The sequence below is a fragment of the Pinus tabuliformis genome, chromosome X (assembly GCF_031772625.1).
Source record: "Pinus tabuliformis cultivar Carrire ecotype Pingquan chromosome X, CPIR1, whole genome shotgun sequence".
NCBI classification, from domain to species: domain Eukaryota; kingdom Viridiplantae; phylum Streptophyta; class Pinopsida; order Pinales; family Pinaceae; genus Pinus; species Pinus tabuliformis.
In genome coordinates, this window is record NC_142308.1 from 1,201,823,649 (window position 1) to 1,201,846,303 (window position 22,655).

General features: G+C 37.0%; 1 protein-coding gene across 1 annotated transcript; it reads left to right on the forward strand.

Moving 5' to 3' along the window:
• The first annotated feature begins 14,830 nt into the window (after window positions 1–14,830).
• Window positions 14,831–16,882, forward strand: LOC149144273 (zeaxanthin epoxidase, chloroplastic-like). Its single transcript, XM_089448071.1, has 5 exons — window positions 14,831–15,435; window positions 15,546–15,613; window positions 15,689–15,749; window positions 16,000–16,149; window positions 16,424–16,882. The coding sequence occupies exons 1-5, from the start codon at window positions 15,165–15,167 to the stop codon at window positions 16,477–16,479; spliced, it is 606 nt and encodes a 201-aa protein (XP_089304197.1). The 5' UTR covers window positions 14,831–15,164; the 3' UTR covers window positions 16,480–16,882.
• Window positions 16,883–22,655: the final 5,773 nt, after the last annotated feature.

Below are 22,655 nucleotides of genomic sequence, written 5' to 3' on the forward strand. Positions count from 1 at the left end.
TTGTAGTGACATTCTTCTCAGAGACTAGGGGAGAAATGTTGTCATGGTTATCAAAGAAGGACTTTTTGATTGACAGAGGTTCCATTTTGTTTTAAGATTCTCTTGCCAGGGTCTCAAGCTCCAGGTCTTCCGAAAAAGGAGAGAAGGTTATGTCAGATGGGGGCCCAAATTTGATAGGGGAAGCAAAATATGGGTCAGTGATTGAAGGCTCATCAATAGGTTGTGATTGAATGTCCGAAGGCCTCAATTAGTAATTTAATAAGGATGATAGAGGTTTTTTAATTGCAAGGGTAGCATGTTTGATAACAGGATTATGGTATGTTGTATAGGTAGGAAGATGATTAGCAGTCGAATGGGGGAAGTTTGAAGGACAATCACACATTAGGTTTCATGTTCCATGGTAGTAGAGACAGCGGAAGGGTATAGACCAATAATCAACAATTTGTTTGCAAGAACAGGCGCCCTAGTATAAGTCAATTTATGCAGGTAAACCCCCTGTCATCGATCTCCCCACCAAAACCTGTTTTGTGTGTTTATCCAATCCACCCAAGTTGCCTTCATATAGGTAGTAGAATTTGCCAATGGAATTTGCTATGCCTGTGATGGATTTTCTGGTCCAGAGTTCAATTGGAAGACTCGGGAGTTTGACTCAAAAGATGTTCTTCCTTAGCAGATCGATAGCAGGATCAAAATTGAAGGTCCATCGTTGTAAGGTTAAATATCCACCTCCCTGAACCCATGGTCGAGCAACAATCAAATCTGTGTCCATTAGAGTCAAGAAGTGGAACACATAAGCTTCAGTTTAATATATTCATAAAGATGAGCTATAATTATGTAATGCAAGTTTTTACACAAACATAGGGAGGAACAAGGCTTCAAGTTTGATTAATCCATATAATATATATCTTTAAGCATGAAGAGAAAAAGAAAAACAACATAGGGATATGACGCAAGGAAAAAATCTAATGGGTTGGGATTAACCCTTTGCTAATAAAAAGAGTAGACATAGATGCATACATCACTTGCTGGAAGTAACATTAACTTCTTCAAATTAGAGAAGAAGTGAACCATCCCTCAATTTAGAGCAATTATATGCAGTGAGGATTCTGTTATAGGTAGTTTTTCCTAAGCCTTTTGATGCACCAGGCGAGGCTTTCCATAAATTTCTCATCTCTATAAGAATTTCTTGGCACCAGATTGGAATGAAACCTGGAAGTTTCATTCATGTGTTCCATAGGTAAAGGCTCGAATCTAGTTTTGAAGCATGTCTCATCTCATCAAAACTCTAGTTTCCAGCCTTTACACTTATGTATAGTCAAATCCCATATGCATTGTATAATTTAAACAAAGGTCTAATATATTTCTAAGTGAAGTATAGCATATAATATATGATGCTTGCATTGAATGCTACACAAGGCTTGAAACTTCACGATGCATATCAATGTTGCATAGTACCATATGTAGTGTATTGATTTCATACTCACCTTATATATTCAAGCCTTGATCAATGGTTTTTTAAGTATGTTTTGACCTTTGTATTGTGAGCCAAGGGTTGACATGTTTGCTACGTAGTGTGCTTTGTTATACATTGAGCTTGGGGCTTAACTTATTATAATTGATATAATATAATGTATAACATTGGGTGGATTAACCACCCAAATACTTTTGCCTCATGAACTTCTTTTCAAACTTTGCAAGGAATGAATACTACCCAAATCCTTTTGCCTCGTGAACTTCTTTTCAAAATTTGAAAGGAATGAATGGATACCTTTTTGAACAATATCCATAATCTATACTTTTTGTAGCCATCATGAGAGGAAAATCAATTACATACTTTTAGAGTAATAAATTTTATATGAGGAAACATATATGTGAAGACACAATGATCGCATGCTAAAAATTGAAGTATGGAAATAATCACAAAACCAACTTAATTTTCAGTGGAAAAATGAATCTTATTTAGAAGGACACTTTATCAATCCAATATCTTCAATGCTTCATTTCCATATCATAGAACACATACATGCAATGTGAAATTCTTTACAACAACATTTACACATAAGAGTAAGATAGAACTAAATGCTTGTTCCTTATTACACCAATGGAGAGGGGACCCCACCTACCATTTTTTGGTTTAAGTTCGATTTTTTAAAAATTTATTGTTTCTTTTTAGGAGAAAAATTTATAATTGTTGTAATGGTTTTCACTTTCACAAGTATGTCTTTCAACAATATTCTTCACCCATGGTGTTGTGATATGTTGTGGCAAACACTATCACGAGGAACAATGGCATTATAAATGTTATTTCAAAAAGAAAAAATGATCTAGTAGGAATTCCCCCAACATTATATGGCCCTACAAATATGCATTGATGTGATACATATATCATTGGCCAACTCACCCAATCAAGACATTGATTTAAAGAACCACAACAATGTGATAACTATAGCCTTGGTTAACCCACTTGGTCGAGACATTGATGAATATAAACATGCACCAAATATTTAAAACAAATACCTAGTTGCAAAAAAAATGGGTCAATATAAATAGTGTCAATGCCACTAGCAACGAAAGTAAAGACATAAGCAATGTATCGTGTAGTGAACTTTGTAGGAATTTCAACATCAGAGGTAGAGGTAGCATGGGGTAGAACATAGGAAATATTTTTAGCTCCAGAAATTACTACAGAGTCTATTATCATTGATTCTCCTTAGATAGGCACCTCCATCTGCAAATTATTCATGTGCTTCCTACGTCATAACCACAATTAATTACCTCACATGGTGGGCAGAGGAAACAACTAACCTATAATGGAACATTGAAACAACATCAAGGTTCATGCTGGACTTGGGTGGAATAGAAGCAGAGTTCACATTATGCATGTGGCTGGTTGTTGTAGCTACAAGCAAAGCCTTTGATTGCAATGTTGTCACCATGCAAAGAGTAGAGGCTCCAACTGGTCAACTAGCCTTGCCTTCACTATGTTCATTGCTAGTGATATTTCAAATTTTATTGCCATCAATAATCCACTGTAAAGTATTTATTATTAATGAAAAATTGCCTTTTAGCAGAAATTTGATACCTGTTGGTGGATGACAAGAATTATCTATCGTCTACCTTTCATGTTCACATTGAATTTTCGTTTCCATTAGTGAATAAATGGGGGTTCATGTCGAGAAAAAATTAACAATTTTTTATTTTTCCTAAAAAATATTAGCAAATGATTAAATTAATAACATGCACAAATGTTGATGTGAAATTCTCCATTCATTTTAATAACATTGTGCCATTAAATAATGACATTAGTGAAATAAGAGTCCCGTTAATGTAACTTATGTTGTATGAATGGTAAACCCATATAATGAAGCAAATGAAGAAGATATTTGTTACTCTTTATAGATAAACATTTGTAATATATGTAAAGGTTAAGTGTTGATTCATTAAGTTTTAGAACCATTAATTGGTAAGGAAATTTAGGCTGAGTTGTGGTGTAGTAGGTTGTAGTTTAGTGGTTTTAATGAAGCATTTTCAGTTAGGGTTTATTTTAGCCACCTCAACTTCCATGTCTTTTAACTGTAGTAGGACTCATATCCTTTACACACACAACAAAGGTTTCGAGGCATTCAATCCCTTGTTGGTAAGGACATTTTCCATGTAGTGGCACTTGTAACTATTACCATATATGCTTATTAATAATTAAATGTTGGGTGCGATGAAAGTGGCTACAATCTAGACTGTAAATAGTGACCTGATACTTACATGTTTATAAATCACAACCCTAATTTAGTGTTCACTCATGAACAATGGCTCGATTGTTGGTACTCCATAAGTAATGTACATATAAAATCAATTATAGTCTTAAAAATAAGTAAGCATATAAAGTTTTGGTTTTAGATTATGGTAGAGAAAGATGAGGGGAGGAGATAGCGTACTATAAAATTGAACTTGGTGAAGAGTCTACAAGGAAACAATAATGCTTCTTAACATTTGAGTTGAGAGAATATAAGTAATACATCATAGTGAACATGTATAGGCATCTATTTCGCACTCTATCCAAACCTTAGAATGGATGCTTTACAATGACCATTACATGTAATTCTGGATGGAAAATCAAGTATAAGCTCTTCATTCACCCAAACTTGTATTAAGCACATCCTACAATTGACTAACCTAAGACTCTTTCCCTGTTGAATGCATTTCACTCCCTAAACCTATGTTCTCTTTTGAGTAAGAGAGAAAGAGCTTAGGTAAATACTAGTTGAATTATATATAAGGAGAGAAAGGATATAAGTAAACCAAGCTAAGGAAATTAGTGAGAAGTGCTAGTAGGTACATCAAGGGCTAGGGGTTAGGTCACATATAAATAAAATTTGAATATTGACTATATCTAACATTGAGCTCTCTTCTAAAAGTTGAAAAGATCAATATCTTGCTCCCTATCTATTTGAAAAAATGGATAAAAAGATAATAAACCTTAAAATGTGTTGAAGAAAAAGACGTGTCACAACTTCCTCCAAAACTTAAAAATATATTTAATAAAAAGAAAACATGCTTCCGATCTTTATAATAAAACATCCAAATTTATATAACTTTAAATAATCACTAATTTTATCACAAAATTTATATTATATTAAATATAATAAAATGAAGTATTCTGATATTAAATAACTTACATATACATTAACTATAAGTCTTATATGTAATGGTTAATTTACATCCTTTGTTAATAAGAAGAAACTCTTAATTGCTTAAGATGAAAGTGAGGTAATAAAAGCGTTAAACATTTTGAGAACTTTGAGTGATAATCAAAAAAATATTTCGATCTCAAGATACATAGTGCAATATATTGATAAGGTTTAGTAAAACATAATGTTATTAGTTAAACCAAAGTATATCGTGGATGTGCTTTTATACTTTATTTTTATAATTGAGTTATGAAAATTATATTTTGTACAATCTAAGATGGAAAATAGAAATTGCGTGGTTTGTATCGATATTAATATCCTTGGATAGGGTGTTCGAAGAACACTAGGTGGTAGGGCGCATGGCTATCGTCCCACCATGCACTGATGGGTGAGAACGTGGTTATACACCCTCCTCAATTATCATTAAAGTTTGTAAGGTTGTTGCAGGGCTCGTTTGACATTCTATCAACACAATGTTGAACTAAGTTAGAATTCTTTGCAAAATGAATGCATCGACTGAGTGGATATTCGAGGAAGGTATGGGTTTTGGTTTTGGTGGTATGTTGTCATCTTCATTATTTATTTGTTTTGTTTTTTTCCTCATCAAATACAATTATGATATGCAAGTGAGTATTTTAGATTTGAAAGTGGAAGACCACGGTACAAAGTCCCAGTTTACTCAGGATACTAGGCATCGAAGGATTTCTTATTATTGATTTGCATGGGCTTTGGCAATTTACATGAATCATCTTAGCTGGTGGCCTTCAGGATTTCCTTGTTGCACACTTAAAATGGTAAGCTTGCTCTTCCTTGATGTCTATTTCACTATTGGTGCAATTCCACCTTGTGTCCTTCGAGTGTTGCCCATTCTATTTCCTCCTTTCTTGTAGGTTTGTTCCTTTGGGGCTCCTTACCTAGCTTGCTCTCATTGCTTATCATTGGGTCACCCTTCCCTTTCTAATTATGTTGTCTCCGAGCTTAATCTTCTCTCAAGTTTTCTCTCTATCCATCTTTGGTTTCCATAGTTTCTCTTATAGTTTGAGCTCTCCTCCCCCTCTCCTCCTTAAGCCCCTGCTCTCAACATCCTTTCCTTCCTTTTCCAGATTGCTTTTCCTGCCTCTCCCTGTAGTTGGATTCAATACCTCGGCAGATAGCTCATAGCATGAGAGGGGTGGGTTACTCTAGGGGCCATGGAAGTTCAAAAACACAACAATAGGTTGAATCCTCTACATGCTTGTATCAAACCCAAACACCCTAGGCTATTCAGGTTGAAATTGTTGCTGCAAAGCATGACATTGCAAGTGAACATGATTGTCTGACAGATTCAGAAGTTGTAGGAGAGGTTTGAGATCAGGTGCTCAATGTAAGGCACACCAAAGACTAATTTAGCTAATATATGTACATAGTGGACACCTATTGGCACATGAAAATCCTCTTGGGTAGAGTCTTGCTTGACTAGAATGAGGCCAAGGAGGAAATCCTCCCCATGCTAGATGAATTACATTTATTCTTGAAGACTTTGGACAAGTGCATGAAAAGGATGAAGGACCATTTAAGATTATCTTTGGATCCATCAAACTCAGCTGGAAGCAGTAAGGAGCCAATCATAATAGACATTTCAAATACCTCCAAGTTTGCATGATTGGTAATAGCTTTTCTAGCTATCTTACTTATCTTCATTTGTTTTTGGTTTCCGTGCTAAATGCTTAATTAGGATGGAAAGATCTACAAACTAAACACTCAGTTTTCTTATTATATTTTTTGATATACATCTCTGAATGTCAAAGAAACTATTGATGTGGTTCCGTAAATGACAAACCAAAAACATTGACAATGTATATTTTTAATATCTAAATAGAATTTAACCTTAAAAAAAATGGATATTAATATCAAAACTAAAAGAATACATCATATTAAGGAACTTGAACATTATTATGTTTGTGAATATGGGAACCAGAATAATTCATTTATTTAAGAAGTGAAAATTTATATTAACAATTTTTTGTTTGTTTACAATATTCACTTATTTTTAAATGGATCTTTATCCTTACAAATATCTAAATTGAGATATTCTATTTTTAATTTTTAATTTTATTTAATTTAATTATCTAAATATAATGTTTGTTAATCAAAGTGGTTATACATCTTGAGTGGGCCTAATGGTTAAGAGAACGTGTTTCCTCGTAAGAGGTCTTATACACCAATTTGGTTTGTCCCACAAACAAGGAGTCTCATACACCAATTTGGTGTCTGACTTGGCAATGACCTTAAAATTAAATAATTAGATAATAATAATAATATGAAAAATAGCACAATAACAGTATGAAAATGGGAGTTTTTTTCGCGCTCTGCTCTGAGACCTAGCTGCTGCTCTTCTGCGCCCCTGCCTGGCTCGGCCCTCGGGCTGCTTGCGCCGCTGGTCCCTTGCGGGCCCTTCCCTTTGCGAGGCGCTCCCCATTTCGGTGTCCTGCGCGCTGAGATTCTGTTGGAGGCTTGTTGTATCATAGATGGCTTGTGGGGTTTGACCAAGGTCATTGGGTTGCCACCTCAATGGATCTGCCCCCTCCGCCTCCCTCTTCCAATGCAGAAGCCTTCCTTAAGCTCCTGGAATCCCTGCCAAAGAAGAAAGCTTCAGAGGCTGCGAAATTCGTTAAATGCTTAGATGACATTCTAGAGATCTCGCTCCCCCCTGAGGGTCCGATCAAGGTCGCCCTTTTGCTGGCTGAGAGAGCTCTGGTTGGCCAGTTCACGGACCTCTGGCCCTCCCCCAAATCCATGGAGAACTGGATTGCTAGAAACTGGGCTCCCCTGATTAAGAATGGTGTCACCTCGTATTTCCTGGGGAAGGGATTCTTCATGTTTGAATTTACTGACAAAGAGGACAAGGATCTGATATTCCGCAACGGGCCTTACTTCATGGGTCCTCAAGGGTTGTATCTCAACAAGTGGACGCCTGATTTTGACCCTTCAGTTGACATTCCCACAGCCGTTCCTGTGTGGGTTAGGCTACCCAACCTGCTTGTGCATTGCTGGAACTAGGAATCCCTAAAGCACATTGGCAACACCTTGGGCAAATTCATCGATCGTGCAAATCACAAAGATCAATTCGACTGTGCAAGAATCTGCGTTGAAGTTGACCTAGAGGTTGGCTTGCCCGAGGCAGTAAAGATCAGGGTTGGAAGCTGGTCCCATGTCCAAAAGCTGGACTATGAGCAGCTCCCATTCAAGTGCAGGAAATGCCAGGTCTATGGCCACTTCGCTCAGAACTGTCCAAAGAACACTGAAATGGAGAAAGGCAAGGATGAAGGCTGGACCCAGGTTAAAAGATCCAAAAATGCCCACAAAGCCAATCGACCAGGCAACATGAAAGGCAATGGTTCGCAGGCTACCCCTAGCAACCAAACTCCTGCCATGGAAGAACAAGGAAACAAATATACTCTGTTAAGCCCAGCTACGGAAGGTCCCCTAGAACTAGAGCTGCAGAAAGAAGGATCGATCCCCAAAGTACCCCCCATGGAATCAATACAGGTGGAAAGTAATGAAGACAGACCAAAAGAGACTCCCATTCTAGAGACAAAGGAGGTGCAAAGTTCGAAGGAATCAGAAGAAGAAGGCGAAATAGAAACTTCGCAAACCTCAGCCAGAAGATCATTGAGAGGTCAAAAATCTGCGCGGGAAAAAAGAGAACAAGAGACCTACAAAGACAAGCTCCAGGGCAGTCAACCAACACTTGAGAAGCTTTTGGCAAATACTCCAAAGAAGAACAAAAATCAACCTCCGAGCTCTAGGGGAGCTCATCCTTCAAAATGCAAGTGATGAAGATCGTCTCCTGGAACTGCAGGGGTATGGGGAGAAGAAAAAAACGAAGAAGCTATAAGAAGTCTGATAAGAACAGAACTTCCCGACCTACTCCTCATCCAGGAGACTAAAATGGAGGACTGCGCCTTCCTTCAGATCGGCAAGAAGCTGTGGAAACAAAGCGAAGGTCTAGCAGTATCAGCTCGAGGTGCTTCCGGTGGACTAGCTTCTATCTGGAATGCAAATAAATTCATAAAGCTCAGAGAAGTTAAAAACATCCATTGGTTGTTCACAAAAATCCATCATATAGATTCAGATATGACATACTCCCTCTTCAATGTGTATGCTCCCGTCAGCTCAATAGAGAAAAAGCATTGTTGGGATTCCATTAGGAATCTGGCAGATTCTGAAGACTTAGCCAATATTATCATCGCAGGCGACCTAAATCTAACACTATCAGCAGCTGAAAAACGTGGAGGAAGCATCGTCAGGGACCCGGCGCGGGAATGGGTTGAGGACTTGCTGCTCGACTAGGATATGATCGACATCAAGCCTTCGGCTGGGAAGTACACATGGACTAACAAAAGAATCGGACCTGGCCACATCGCTGCAAGGTTAGATCGATTTCTCGTCCAAAGCTCTTTTCTTCTTCTTGGTCTAGAATCTAGAATGCATATACTCCCTTGCAGTGTTTCCGATCACCGCCCCATTAAACTCGAGTTGTTGGCTCATCTGGACCAAGGTCCCATTCCTTTCAAATTCAACATTCACTGGGTCAAGGAGCCGTCCTTCTTGCCTCTGATAAAAGAAATCTGGAAACTCCCTGTCAAAGGCTCTGCATTCTTTGTCTGGGAAGAGAAACTCAGGAGAGTTAAAACTGCTCTAAAGTCCTGGGTAAAATATTTACCAAACCCTGCTGTGGAAAGGAAAATGATCCAGGAGCGCCTTGATTCGCATCACTTGGCATCGGAAAATGCCGAGATCACTAAAGAACCGATCAACAGGGAGGCTAATCTTCAACGCATGTTTTTTAAGGCCTTCTTGGTAGAGGAAGAGTTTTGGAGACAAAAATCCAGTAGTCTCTGGCTCAAGGCGGGAGATAGAAACTCCTCTTTCTTCCATAAGCAAGCTCACGCCCGAAAATGCTTCAACTCTATCTCAGAAATCAAAGTGGAGACCACCATACATAGAGACATCAGAAGCATAAAAAACGCTGCCTTCACCCATTTAAAAAATCTCTATAGTGAAGAAGAAGTTGCTGATCTCCCTCCTTCCATCGTGAATGAGGTGCCCTCCCTGATAATTGAAAGAAATAATCAGTTCTTGGATGTTGAGATCACTAATAATGAAATTAAGGCCTCTCTCTTCGCTATGGAACCGGACAAGGCCCCTGGCCCTGACGGTTTCACTACTGGTTTCATCCAAACCTGTTGGCAGATAGTGGAGAAAGACCTTTGCATAATGATAAGGAAACCCAAAGAGTGCCAGAAAATTGGGGGAAGCACCAATTCGGCCTTCTTGGCCCTCATTCCCAAGGAGAAAGGAGCCAACTCCTTCAGCCGGTTCCGCCCTATATCTCTATGCAATATAGGTTACAAGCTGATCACGAAAGTTATTGCCAACAGATTAAAAACCATTCTGCCGAATATCATACCTGCGAATCAGGGAGGATTTATCAAGGGAAGACAGATTGTGGACAACTTTGTCCTGGTCCAAGAGGCGATCCACTCCAGTATGGTCCGTAAAGAGAAAGGTATGGTTGTCAAGCTAGATCTAGAAAGTGCCTTTGACAGAGTGAGACACAGCTTTCTTTTCGAGGTCCTGCACAAATTCGGGTTTGGTTCCAAATTCGTCAATTGGGTTAAGGCCTGTATCAGTGAGCCCTGGATAGCCCCTCTAGTGAATGGGAGGGCCTCAAATTTCCTCAAAGCCTCTCGTGGTTTGAGGCAAGGGTGCCCATTATACCCCCTACTCTTTGTCCTTCAAGCTTCTGTCCTCAGCTTTCTTCTGAACAAAAAGCAACAGGATCAAGAACTAATGGGTCTGAACATTGCGAGAGGTGTTAACAACATAAATCACGTGTTATTCGCGGACGACTCCCTCTTGTTGGGCGCTGCTTCTGTGTCCTCAGCTAAAAGTTTCAAAGAAGTGGTCGAAGATTACTGCAAAGAATCAAGAAGTAAGCTGAACAAAGGCAAATGCCATATCTACTGCTGGAATACCCCTGCCTCCACATTGCAGGCCATTTCCAGTTGCTTTGGTTTCGCGGCTTCCTCGTCTTGGTCCTCCTTCAAGTATCTAGGTCTCCCTATCTTTTTACATCGCGCTGTCAACAGAGATTGATTGCCCTTGCTTGAAAAGTTCGAGTCTAAGATACATTCCTGGGGATTTAACTGGCTTAATCTGGCAGGTAAGTCAGTTCTAATAAAAGCTGTCCTCAACAGCCTCCCCATATATCAATTTGCAGTGATGCTGGCCCCTGCTGGTATTATGAAGAAAATGGAGGACCATATCAGAAAATTCTTTTGGAAAGGCGGGAAAGCCAACGAAAAGAAAATCCCTCTATTAAGCTGGATTAAAATCTCCATGCCCAGATCGGAAGGCGGACTGAACTTTAAGAACATTAGAATGCAAAACTTGGCGTTGGGTGCAAAATTGATCTGGAGGATTATAGCCCCAAAGCTGGGGTGGGCTCAGATCGCCTTGTGGAAAAAGTACTTCCGTGGGCAGAGGAAAAGGTGTCTTGATCAACCAAGAGCAAACACAGGCTCGCCTATCCAAAAACTTTGTGAAAAATCCTTCTCCCTAATCAATGATCACGCCCACTGGATCCCTGGCAATGGCAAGCAAATCAGAATTTGGGAGGATCGTATTATGGGCTGCGACCCTCTGTCTGATGATAGATCCCTGTCTACGCTGAAAGATTGGATGCATAATTCGGGGTTCAATACTCTGTGGGACATATCTAAATGGGAAAATGGATACTTGCTCAGCTGGATAAATTTTGAGACTCCTCAGTCCCTAACCAAAGATCTGCCTATTTTCTTAGACTTCCTCAATGGTAAGGCCCCTACGCGCAGCAGAAAGCAAGACACTTATGGTTGGGGATTGTCGACTGGGTGCTATTCGGTGTCCTAGGGATACAGGCAGCTGTTAACGCATCCTCATGTTCCCTCTGACCTGAATCCATGGAAAGGAGTTTGGCAACAAAGCTCGCTTCCAAAAATTGATTATTTTTGTTGGCTTCCCTGCCACCAGCGCATTTTGACGGATGATAGACTCCTCAAAAGAGGCTACCATGGCCCTTCTCGCTGTTCCTTGTGTGGTGAACAGTCAGAATCCGCTGCGCATCTGATGCTGCACTGCAATTTCGTGGCCAAACTCTAGAACGCGGCCTTAGGCTCTTAGCAGGCGGGCATCACTCTCCCAAACAACATTCCAGAGCTGTTCTCGAATTGGAGGACGTCGTACCCTGGAGGCTCTCCCCAAAATGGCCATCTCAAAACCGCCTGGTGTATCCTCCCCAAATTAATCTGTTGGTTCACCTGGTTAGAAAGAAACCAGAGGATCTTCAGGGATAGGAAGAGAGACCACAATACTGTCTGGATTAAAATTAAAACTCAGCTCAAGGAATGCGTTGGGGAGCAGTTGGATGGGGCAGGACTGAGCGACCTTGATACAGTTTGGAGTGACTCCCTAGACCTCCGTTTCAACGAAATTGCCAGGCCCGCCATTCTCCCTAAAGGCTGGCAGATCCGTCTTAATGCCTCTGATTTCTTGGTTTTTTGTTCAAAGCAGGCTCACGTTACCCTCTTCTTTGATGGGGCTGCCAAAGGCAACCCGGGCAGATCTGGTGCAGGTGGAGTTGTCAAGAGAGCGGATGGAAAAATTGCTCTCAGATTTGCCTGGGGAGTGGGCTTAAACACCAGCATGCAAGCTGAAGCTCTGGCCCTCTACCAAGGACTGAAGCAACTTATATCCCTCGGAATCAGTGATGCAATAGTGATGGGAGACTCGCAGACTATTATAAAAATTTTCATAGACAGCTCTACCCCATCAGATCTAAGATTGTCCAGGTTGATCACCAGAGCAAGAATCCTATCAAACTCCTTTCAGAGTTTGAAATTCTACCATGTCAAGAGAGAAAATAACAAAGAGGCCGACGTTGAAGCTAATAAAGCAGCCCTTCTCCCCCTCGGAATCATCCTCAGAGACGGAGAAGAAAGCCGGGACCCCATCCCTTAAACTCCTGGTGATTATGTTTTACTGTCTCTTGCTGAAGCAGTTTGTTTGCATTTTTAATTTGGGAAAAATAGAAGCGGTTGCCTGGAAACCATATTGTAAAAATTTCTGATGTAGCATAGGAAAAGAGACCTCGGACCTGAATAAAAAGCTCTTTGAATGTTGCTCTGCACATTGTAATCAAAATTATGGCATTTTGACCAGAAAATAATACATCTCTCTAACCATTTCTGTTAAAAAAAATAATATGAAAAATAAGAAAATTCAAATTGAAAATGGATTTCTCATTGCTTTAGTAGTATTTCTATCTTGCTAATTTATTTGATACTCGTGGAGACTAACAATGAACCGACTTTCATGGTTTGAATGAGCATAATTCTAACTCCCTCTATTCGAACACACATTATTACTCTATTTTTTAAACAAAACGATCATATTTCTTGGAATGTGTTCGTTATATGATTTTCAAATAAATTTGATACATTACATTGAAAATCAAACTTAAAATGGTTATGATAAACTTCCCTTAAATGGTGCATAAAATAATGAAAAATTGGATAAGGTTTATTTGGCGTTTCGAGATACTAACCATAAATATAAATATTTTTCATGGTATTTCTTGTTTGCATTCTAAAAAGAATGTAAGTTAATAAAAAAAAAACTTACTCATGGCATACAATTTGAGTAGGGCTAATGATCAAAAGTATGTATTTTTTTTAGAGGTTATAAATTTAAAATTAGAGAGATAGAATTGGATGTTTTCGTAGAGAAATCGTTGTATGGAGGTGGGTCTCTTGTCTCACAAACAAGGGGGTCTCATACACCAAGTTGGATTCAATTAGAGGGGTAGAATTGGTCTCATACACCAATTTGGAGTCAATTATAGGGGTAGAGTTGTACGCTTTCGTAGACTTAGTAGTGAAATCGTTGGGTGGAGGTGGGTCCCTTGTCTCACAAACAAAGGGGTCTCATACACCAATTTGGAATCTGGCTTGGCTATGACCTTAAAATTAGATAATAACAATAATTAAAAAATTTCTCCCAAATTTGATAGAATTTAAGGGAAAGATATAATGCTTCATTATTTATATGAACCTTCACCATTGAAATTTGTCAATAATGAATATGGATCCATTGACCCATCTACTCATCTCTAGAGGAATGAGTCAATACATTGATATCTAATTATACTCAAATTTTTTATTTATTAAATTTTCACTAATTATTACTAAAATGTATCAAAATTTGCATTAAATTTGAGTTAAGATGGATATAAATTCGTTTAATTTTACCCTTTAAATAGGTTATTGAATACAGTGGATTCTCATATCATGTGTCCAACCATAAAATTATTTTATTTTATTTTAATTGAGTAAAAATGTTTCACCGTGAGATTATTTTCATTTTTAAAATTAAATAAAACATTATCCAACAACTCTACTATATTGGGCGAGAAAACACTTTGACCCAATTACGTAAAATCTTAACCCTATAAATCATCTTAAAATAAATCAAAATATTAATAATAAAAATTATAAATTTTATTAAATTAAAAAAAATTTAAAAATGAGATTATCGAAATTGGAAAAAATAAAACTTGAACGGTCAAATATATATATATGTAAACTTCACAAAAATAAATCTCACTTATTAAGTTATGTCCATAAATATTCACCGAATGTTGTGCCTCGAAATAAATATTTTTCTTTATTGCTAAACCAATGACGGAGCGACACGTAATATGATATGAGGGCGATACTTACTCCACGTCTGTGTCACATGGGGTCATGTAAAGAGGTGCCCACATCATTCCAGACAGTAATCATTGTGACGGAATGAGCAGGTGAATAACAGGCCCCCGCGATCCACTCCATCATTCGAGGAAAAACCGGGCCATATCGGCCACGGCTGCCACGCGTCTCCTTGTAATTGATAGCAAGTGAACGGCTTTATTTTAATGGAGACTGGTCAGAAAAAACAAAGGAGTTGTCTAAATGCGACTTTTTGAGATTCCGGTGACGGAATCGAAGAAATTTGATAGGCCGGCTGCATATTCGGGAAAATTTTCAAAAATTAGTCAAACTAATTTTTATATTTCATAATACCATCAGGGAGCCTATGATGATTTGGTGCAGGAACTAGGGCTACAGGACGGCCAAGTCAAAACCTGAAGACATTATTGCGATAAAAATGGCCGGGCCAGCGCTTTGCATCTGCCATTCTCGTGCTTAATTGAACCAGCAGATGATATGGGCAGTACATGCCTGAGATTCTACCTTTCTACTTTAATGCTAGTTATATAATACTGGAGCAGGAGTTGGAGGTTCGAATCTCTGTTTGAGATATAATACTGGAGCAGGAGTTGGAGGTTCGAATCTCTGTTTGAGATATAATACTGGGGCAGGAGTTGGAGGTTCGAATCTCTGTTCGAGATAAAAGATGGAAGCTCTGGTTAATGGCAGTGGGGGTTGTTATGTTGGGGAGAGGCCGAAATTTTCTGGTAAGCCAGCGGCGCCGCAGCTAGGCGCCCGAGTGGGCCGGGCACGGCCGGCGCCACCGGTGGCGGGGCGCTGGGCGAAAGCCGCTGCTGCTTTTGATATTCAGAGACGCGTTGGCGGGCACAGGCAGGATTGGCTGAGCGCTCTGCAGGCACTCCAACGCTCGGAGGCCGAAAAAGTGGAAGAAGAAAATTGGATTCTTGAGCCTGTGGGTGAGTATTTTTGTTATTTCTGCCATTCTTGTCCGTTTCCGTGCGCGTTATTCGGCAATTTCTTACTAATTTATTCATGGCTGGGTTATAACGGCTGCTCTGCTTTTCAGGCGACGGAACGACCGAGCATCTGGCGAACAGAACAGTGGACATTCCCGGCGCATTCCGTCTGAGCACAGTGAGCTTCTTGAATCAATAACTCTCGCTGCATGATATATTTGTGTTTTCTAATTTAAAATATGTGGCATTGCAGGATGCAGCCACTGTCGGGCGGCTTGCTGGAAAAGCCGACATTGTCATTCCCATCGCTACAGGTAATCGAAGAAAAAAATGCACCTGAGCATTAGGGTTTGTATTTTCTGAATATTTTCTCTTTAATGGGAGGTCAATTGAAGCTCAATGGTATTTTCCAACATTATCATCCCCATCGCTACAGGTAATCGGAAGAAAATAAATGCACCTGAGCATTAGGGTTTGTATTTTCTGAACATTTTCTCTTTAATGGGAGGTCAATTGAAGCTCTGGTAACATATTAGTGTACTGTGCTTGTGATGGTGAGTGCAGTTTCTGGACTCCACGCTCAATTGGAGAGAGGTGAAGGGAATATTATATTTGTGACAGACCTGGGGAGCACCAACGGGACTTATGTCGATAGCAGGAAGATCAGGCCTCGGACTGTGACTCCTGTTACTCCCGGAAGTCGCATTACTTTCGGTAATGTCAAAATCTCATTTTTGGAATAACACCAGAAAATTTGTAGACCAGAAAATAAGGAGAGGATAAAGTATTTACAACTCAGTAAACTCAGAACTCTGACAACAAATCCCAAAAAACAAGATAGCCTTATGTTGCAAACATTTTTCCTAAATAAATTAAATTATGAATATTATCTCAATTTTTGAAATTATGAAATTAAACCTATGATGTTATTTTGCTCTGTTTTCATTTTTTTGATATATAAATAACCAAGTCAATATTCCATATGCAGGGGATCAACATCTTGCGTCCTTTCGACTGTCAAAGTTGGAGGTGGTACATGCATGAGATATCATGTTTCCAAAACTTTTGCAGGTGGACATAGTGTTACTGATTGGGTGTTTTAGAATAAAACGATGTTAATGGATTTTGATTAACTGTCAAAATTTTCTAATGTTGTGCTCCTTTATGTAATGGTTTTGATACATCTAATCCAAAAGGTTTGGAGGAAACCTTCAAAATTTGTGACGATGTAATGGATTTTGATTAACTGTCAAAATTTTCTAATGTTGTGCTCCTTTATCCAATGGTTTTGATACATCTAATGCAAAAGGTTTGGACTCCAAACCTTCAAAATTTGTGACGATGTAATGGATTTTGATTAACTTTCAAAATTTTCTAATGTTGTGCTCCTTTATGTAATGGTTTTGATACATCTAATGCAAAAGGTTTGGAGGAAACCTTCCAAATTTGTGACTTATTATTATTTGATGTAATAATTGTGATAAAGGTATGTGAAATAAGTTTTTTTTGTGTTTTAATAAAAGTTTTGGTAAAGGTATTTAACGTTTAGAAATATGTTAATGTTTTGTTTAAATAATTATTTTTAAATTACAAAAATTCATAGTGATGTAAATATTTTTTAATAATAATAAGTGATGATTTCATAAAATTTGTGTTTGGGTTGCCATAAAAATTGGAAAGATTACATAATTTTTAAAGTAATATTTTATGATGATATAGGGATTTTTAGGAGGTTCAATCTTCATATCGCCAAAATTAGAAATTATAATATTTTTATTGACCTGTTTATAATTATAGGTCTTACAAAATTATCCATACAGGAACACAATTTTACAATATTTATTCATTCGTTGTGGGAGTTTATTGGAATTGTGTCCTCTATTTCAACTTCTTGAACTCCTTTCACTGGTTGCAGTCCCACCTCTGAACTAGATCTTGACATGCTCCACCTAACGACGAAGAGCATCAATTTCTTCATCATAGTGATCCATCTGTTGTTGCATAGCTATCAACCTATTTGCTTGCTTCGCTACTTGGAGGGAGAGGTGATGAATGAACTGTAGGAGGTCATTGTTGACTACAGACGGGTGAGGGCAGTGAGGACATTATTGGCGGTCTCCCCCATCATTACCTTGCTTGCAATGATCCATTAGTTTCGACAGTGAGGACATTATTGGGGGTCTTCCCCATCATTACCTTGCTTGTAATGATCCATTAGTTCCTAGTTGCATTTCTTTCTTCTATATCCAAACTTGTCTCTTTGTAGAACACCTTTGAAGCCCCCCCAGAAATTTCTATTAAGTGGCAGAGATATAACTTCCAAAAGGAATGTAGACCAAAATGGAAGACTATGCCAAGGTTATAAGCTATGATTTACAAAATTAGAAGCCAATTTTAATAAGAAAACATGTGAGCTCTCCTCACAATCCCTTCTTATTCGCTTGCCCATTGGGTGTATTGTCCATTATTCCCTTTGTCCAGAGTTGTGTGTAAGGATGTCAAATTCAGGTTTCGTTGAGGTTGCTATGACACATTCCATGATTGAGCATAACCGCAAGTCTAAAATTATCAATGCTAGGTGCGTCAAATCTCGATCCTTGCTTCGCCTTCCAATGGCGAAGACTCCAGGAAGGGAAAGGAAGGAGATTGGCTTACTTACTCTGCAAATGATGACCCGTTCTTGACAGATAAAAATTGAGATTGTTGTATTTGTTTCCCTCCATGAATGTGTGATGGGAAATTTGATCTCTCCACAAAAACTCAATCTTGTTCCTTGAAGCTATTGCAAATACCTATACTGAGATCATACACAATTCACAGTTGGGATTTAAAGGCCAAGGTTGATTGAGTTGATAGACCAAAATTTGAGTATAAGAGGGCGCGTGGCTATTGTGTTTGCCCAATGCCCCTTCCATAATACACCTTCTTCAATTAAAAGACTTGCATCACATGACACATAATGCACCCAAATTGTAATCATGTCCTTGGATTTGAGAGTTAAATTATGATTGCACCATTGGCTCCGTTGCATTTGAGATCAATAGACTTAGAGAGATATATGATGGTCATTTTCCAAATCATGGGATGATTTGGCAACTTCTTTTTGACCTTTCTTTAGATCGTAGGTTTGATTAGCTTGTTGGTCTACCATGTTATTATGACTTCTTAGGATGTGTTAAAAGCTTTTATGATGGAAGACTTCCAAGATGCTCTTGACCCTTTGCAAAAGTAGATTAGGCTTGTTGGATTTAGAGGGTGCATTGCTTTTCAAAAGTTGAATAGATATGAGAGTCTCCAATAATCGTGAATATGGAGATTTTGAGGTCCTTGGCTAAGGACAAACCTAGAAGAAGACCACACAATTCTGCCATGTTGTTGGTTTCTTAGCCCAACCCCATGCAAATTTAACTTCTTGATGTCCAACGAGATCCCATAGGATCCCTCCTCATGCCATCCCTAGTGATGTAATAAATTTATGTAGTGTAAAAAGATCAAATATTTTGAACAATACTTTTTATTACATAAAATTTATTTAAATTTAATATTTAATTTTACAAAATTTAAAATTCAAAAAATTATACTAATTTTTAATGGATAAAAAAATATTTTTAAGATATTTATACTTATATTATAATAATATTTTTATTTAATTTTTTTTTTGTAATTTTGTATTTTCCCCACACATATATATTAATTATATAATTAGTTTTATATTAAATGTATATATCAAATAACTCTTTGGTATATATATATATATGATGCCATAATTGTGACTTAGATACATGACAATATCTCTATCAGTGTAAGATTAGTATGTACGCTAACTATTCAATAAATATATAGGTTTAATATTCAATTTTTAACTATTTTCCACTATTTTATAAAGATTAAATAGCTAGTAGATAGAGATGGAGATGGAGAAGCTTCATGTTTCAATATTTTTTTGGGACTCTCTCAAATTATGTATTTCCTCATTAAAATTTTGAATATTTATAATTATGTTTTTTCCTTAGTATTTGTTTACATTTCTTAATGTCATAGTCTAACTAGCCAGAGGAATTGCTCGGAAAGTTATGGAAATTCCAGTGATATTTAAAGAAAATCCGGAAAGGATTTTTGTAAATCCAAGTTATAGTTGTTAAACTTCAAAATTTTAGGAGTCTTAAACGTTTTTGATGGTGTTGAATCCATTTCCACCATCAAAAACACGATTCAAACACTGTCTCTACAATATTTTTTGAAATTTTTTTGCTTGGATTCTGGCCACTTTTGGCCCGTCTGGGCAATTCCTCCGCCTCGTTAGACGAATCCTTTCTTAAGTGAGCAAAATGATGTGAAATTCATAAACATTTTAGTAATTTAAATATTTAACTTCCTCGAAATCAATTATTTGTATTTTTTTAAGATTAAAATTGTTTGATTCATGTGTTCACTTCATCTCTTATAAGGAGTTGCAAGTGAATATAAATTACATATAGTAAATTAACTCTTAAACATGATTGTATCCAATGTGTACATCACTTATTTCATAGAGTCTTTTATATATATATATATATATGTATGTATATATATATATATGTATGTATATATAGTGATTCTAACTTACAAGTTTGTTATTTTGTATCCCTATGCGGAGGGGATACATGGAGTGAAATCATTTTACTCGAAAAATTTAGGGTGAAGATAGCAAGAAGAGCTGCATCATTCAAGCTCTTCTACTATCATCATTCAAGAATGTCCTGATGATGGATCCCTGTTGGGATTTGAAATGTTGATGAAAAATGGTTTTTACTGTGGGTTCTCCGATTACTAAATTAGAAGATATAAACCACAAATGTCTTAAATCCAGAATCATTTCCCTATGCGCAAGGGATACATGGAGTGAAATCATTTTACTCGAAAAATTTAGGGTAAAGATAGCAAGAAAAGCTGCATCATTCAAGCTCTTCTACTATCATCATTCAAGAATGTCCTGATGATGGACCTTGTTGGGATTTGAAACGTTGACGAAAAATAGTTTTTATTGTGGGTTCTCTGGGTACTAAATTAGAAAAGCATATCTTTACTCAAACTTTAAAGTCTGAATTTTATATTTTTCATATTATTTTTATATTAAAAATATATTTGAAATAACTCTTATATATATATATAATGACATATTTATTACTTAAATACATGACAACATCTCTATCATATTAGAATGTAAAATTAACATGTATACTAAATATTCAATAAATATATAAAATTAATATTCAAATTTTAATCAATTTTCATCATTTTTATAAAGATTAAATAATTAGTAGATAAAAATAAATATAAAAATTAAATATTCTTATATTTCAACATTCTTTAACACTTTCTCAATTTCTCAAATTAAATTGATTAATGTTTCATTCCCATTAAAATCTTGAATATTTATAAATATGTTTTCCTTCTCAATACATCTTTTTACCTTTCTTAAATGAGCAAAATGATGTGAAATTCATTACCTTTCTTAAATGAGCAAAATGATGTGAAATTCGTTAGTAAATTTAACTATTCAACTTCCTCAAAATTAATTATAAATATTGTTTTTTTTATCAAAATCGTTTGATTCACGTGTTCATTTCATTTCCAATAACGGGTTGCAAGTGAATATAAATTACATGTTAGAGCTCGACTCATTAACCATGAGTATATTCAATGTGTAAACCACTTATTTCACAGAGGCAGATGAACTCTCTGTAAATATGCAATGTTATAAATAAATATAATTTTTTGTTAAAATTTATTTAAGTGATTCTAACTTAAAATTTTGTTATTTTTTTATATATTTTTTTCCTATAGTATATCTTTACGCAAATTATATTTTTTTAATCAAATATCTAAATTCAATGAGAATCACTCAACTATACTTGAGTAGATCTTAATTCAAATTTTTATAATTGGGATAAATTAATAATTTATTTTATTATTATTATTTATTATTTTTAGATCACAATTTTATATTGAGAGTTATATTATGATTTATTTCATTTTCAGTATCATCTATATATTCTTAAATCAAAATTATCATCTAAAGACGAATATAACCGATACTAAGCATATACATGTGTTTTGAGGTGAACACCCTTCAATAAAGCTCCAAAATTAGACAAAATTTGCAGTGTATATAGCCTACTTCAAAATATATCCTTGATTACAACATATTTCCCAAGTCCACTAGATTATTCAGGTCTTGACACTTAACATTAGAGTTGTTAGAATTGATTGAATTTTTCATATTTAAGACCAAACTATTGACCAGGGATCTCAATTTAGTCTCATGGAGCGAGAGAATATAGGGTTTTCATTTTTGAACTAATGATTTAAAATATGATATTCTTTTATCTGACCCCAACCCCCTGCAATTCCATGAGATTAATTTCATCATTTGCTATTAGATTTTGCAACCCCTTGATTGGGACCTGAACTACATCCTTTCTTTGTATTCCATCCCCTTTAATGAGTCTATCTAGAATACCTTGTCGATCTCATTTGTTACATGGATAGGGGCGTCCTCAAGGGGTATAATTCCATCCTCAAGAAGACTAGGAGAGGCTCTAGAGTCCTTCCTAGGAGAGGGAGGGATGTTGCTTGAGGGAATATTGTCTTCCTCTTCAACCAAGTTGAGCGCTTCGAAACTATTGCTATTAGACATCGTTGCACCCTGTTGTTGGTACCCTCTCTCGGAGCTGATTTCGCTTGGGATGGGGAGTTGGACCGTTGCCTTTGTTCCCTACTAGATTGCTTTCTTGTAGCTAATGGTTAGTCTGTTTGGATGGTCCTCTTCAAATTTTGGGTTATTGCCATTGATCTCGTTCTTCCACTTGATTATGTTGCTTCTTGGTCTTCTTTTTACAACTTATAACAAAGTGTCCATACTCATGACTGACCTTGCACTTAAAAAGATGTTGGTCATAATCCACCTCTTGGATACGAGACCAATTATCGAAGTTGAGATTTATTGTGGTCGAAAGCCCTTTGTCCATATCTACTTCCACATAGATCTTGGCACAAGAAAACAAACTCTCTTTTGGCTCGACACTACTAATATACTTACCCATGGCATTTCCAATACTTTTAAAAGTGATATTGTTCCAACAATGCAAAGGAAGGGGAGTTTAACCCAAATCAGAATTGCTGAAGGAACATCACATTCCAGGTTAAAATATGGGCTCCATCAATCTAAATAGAGACCT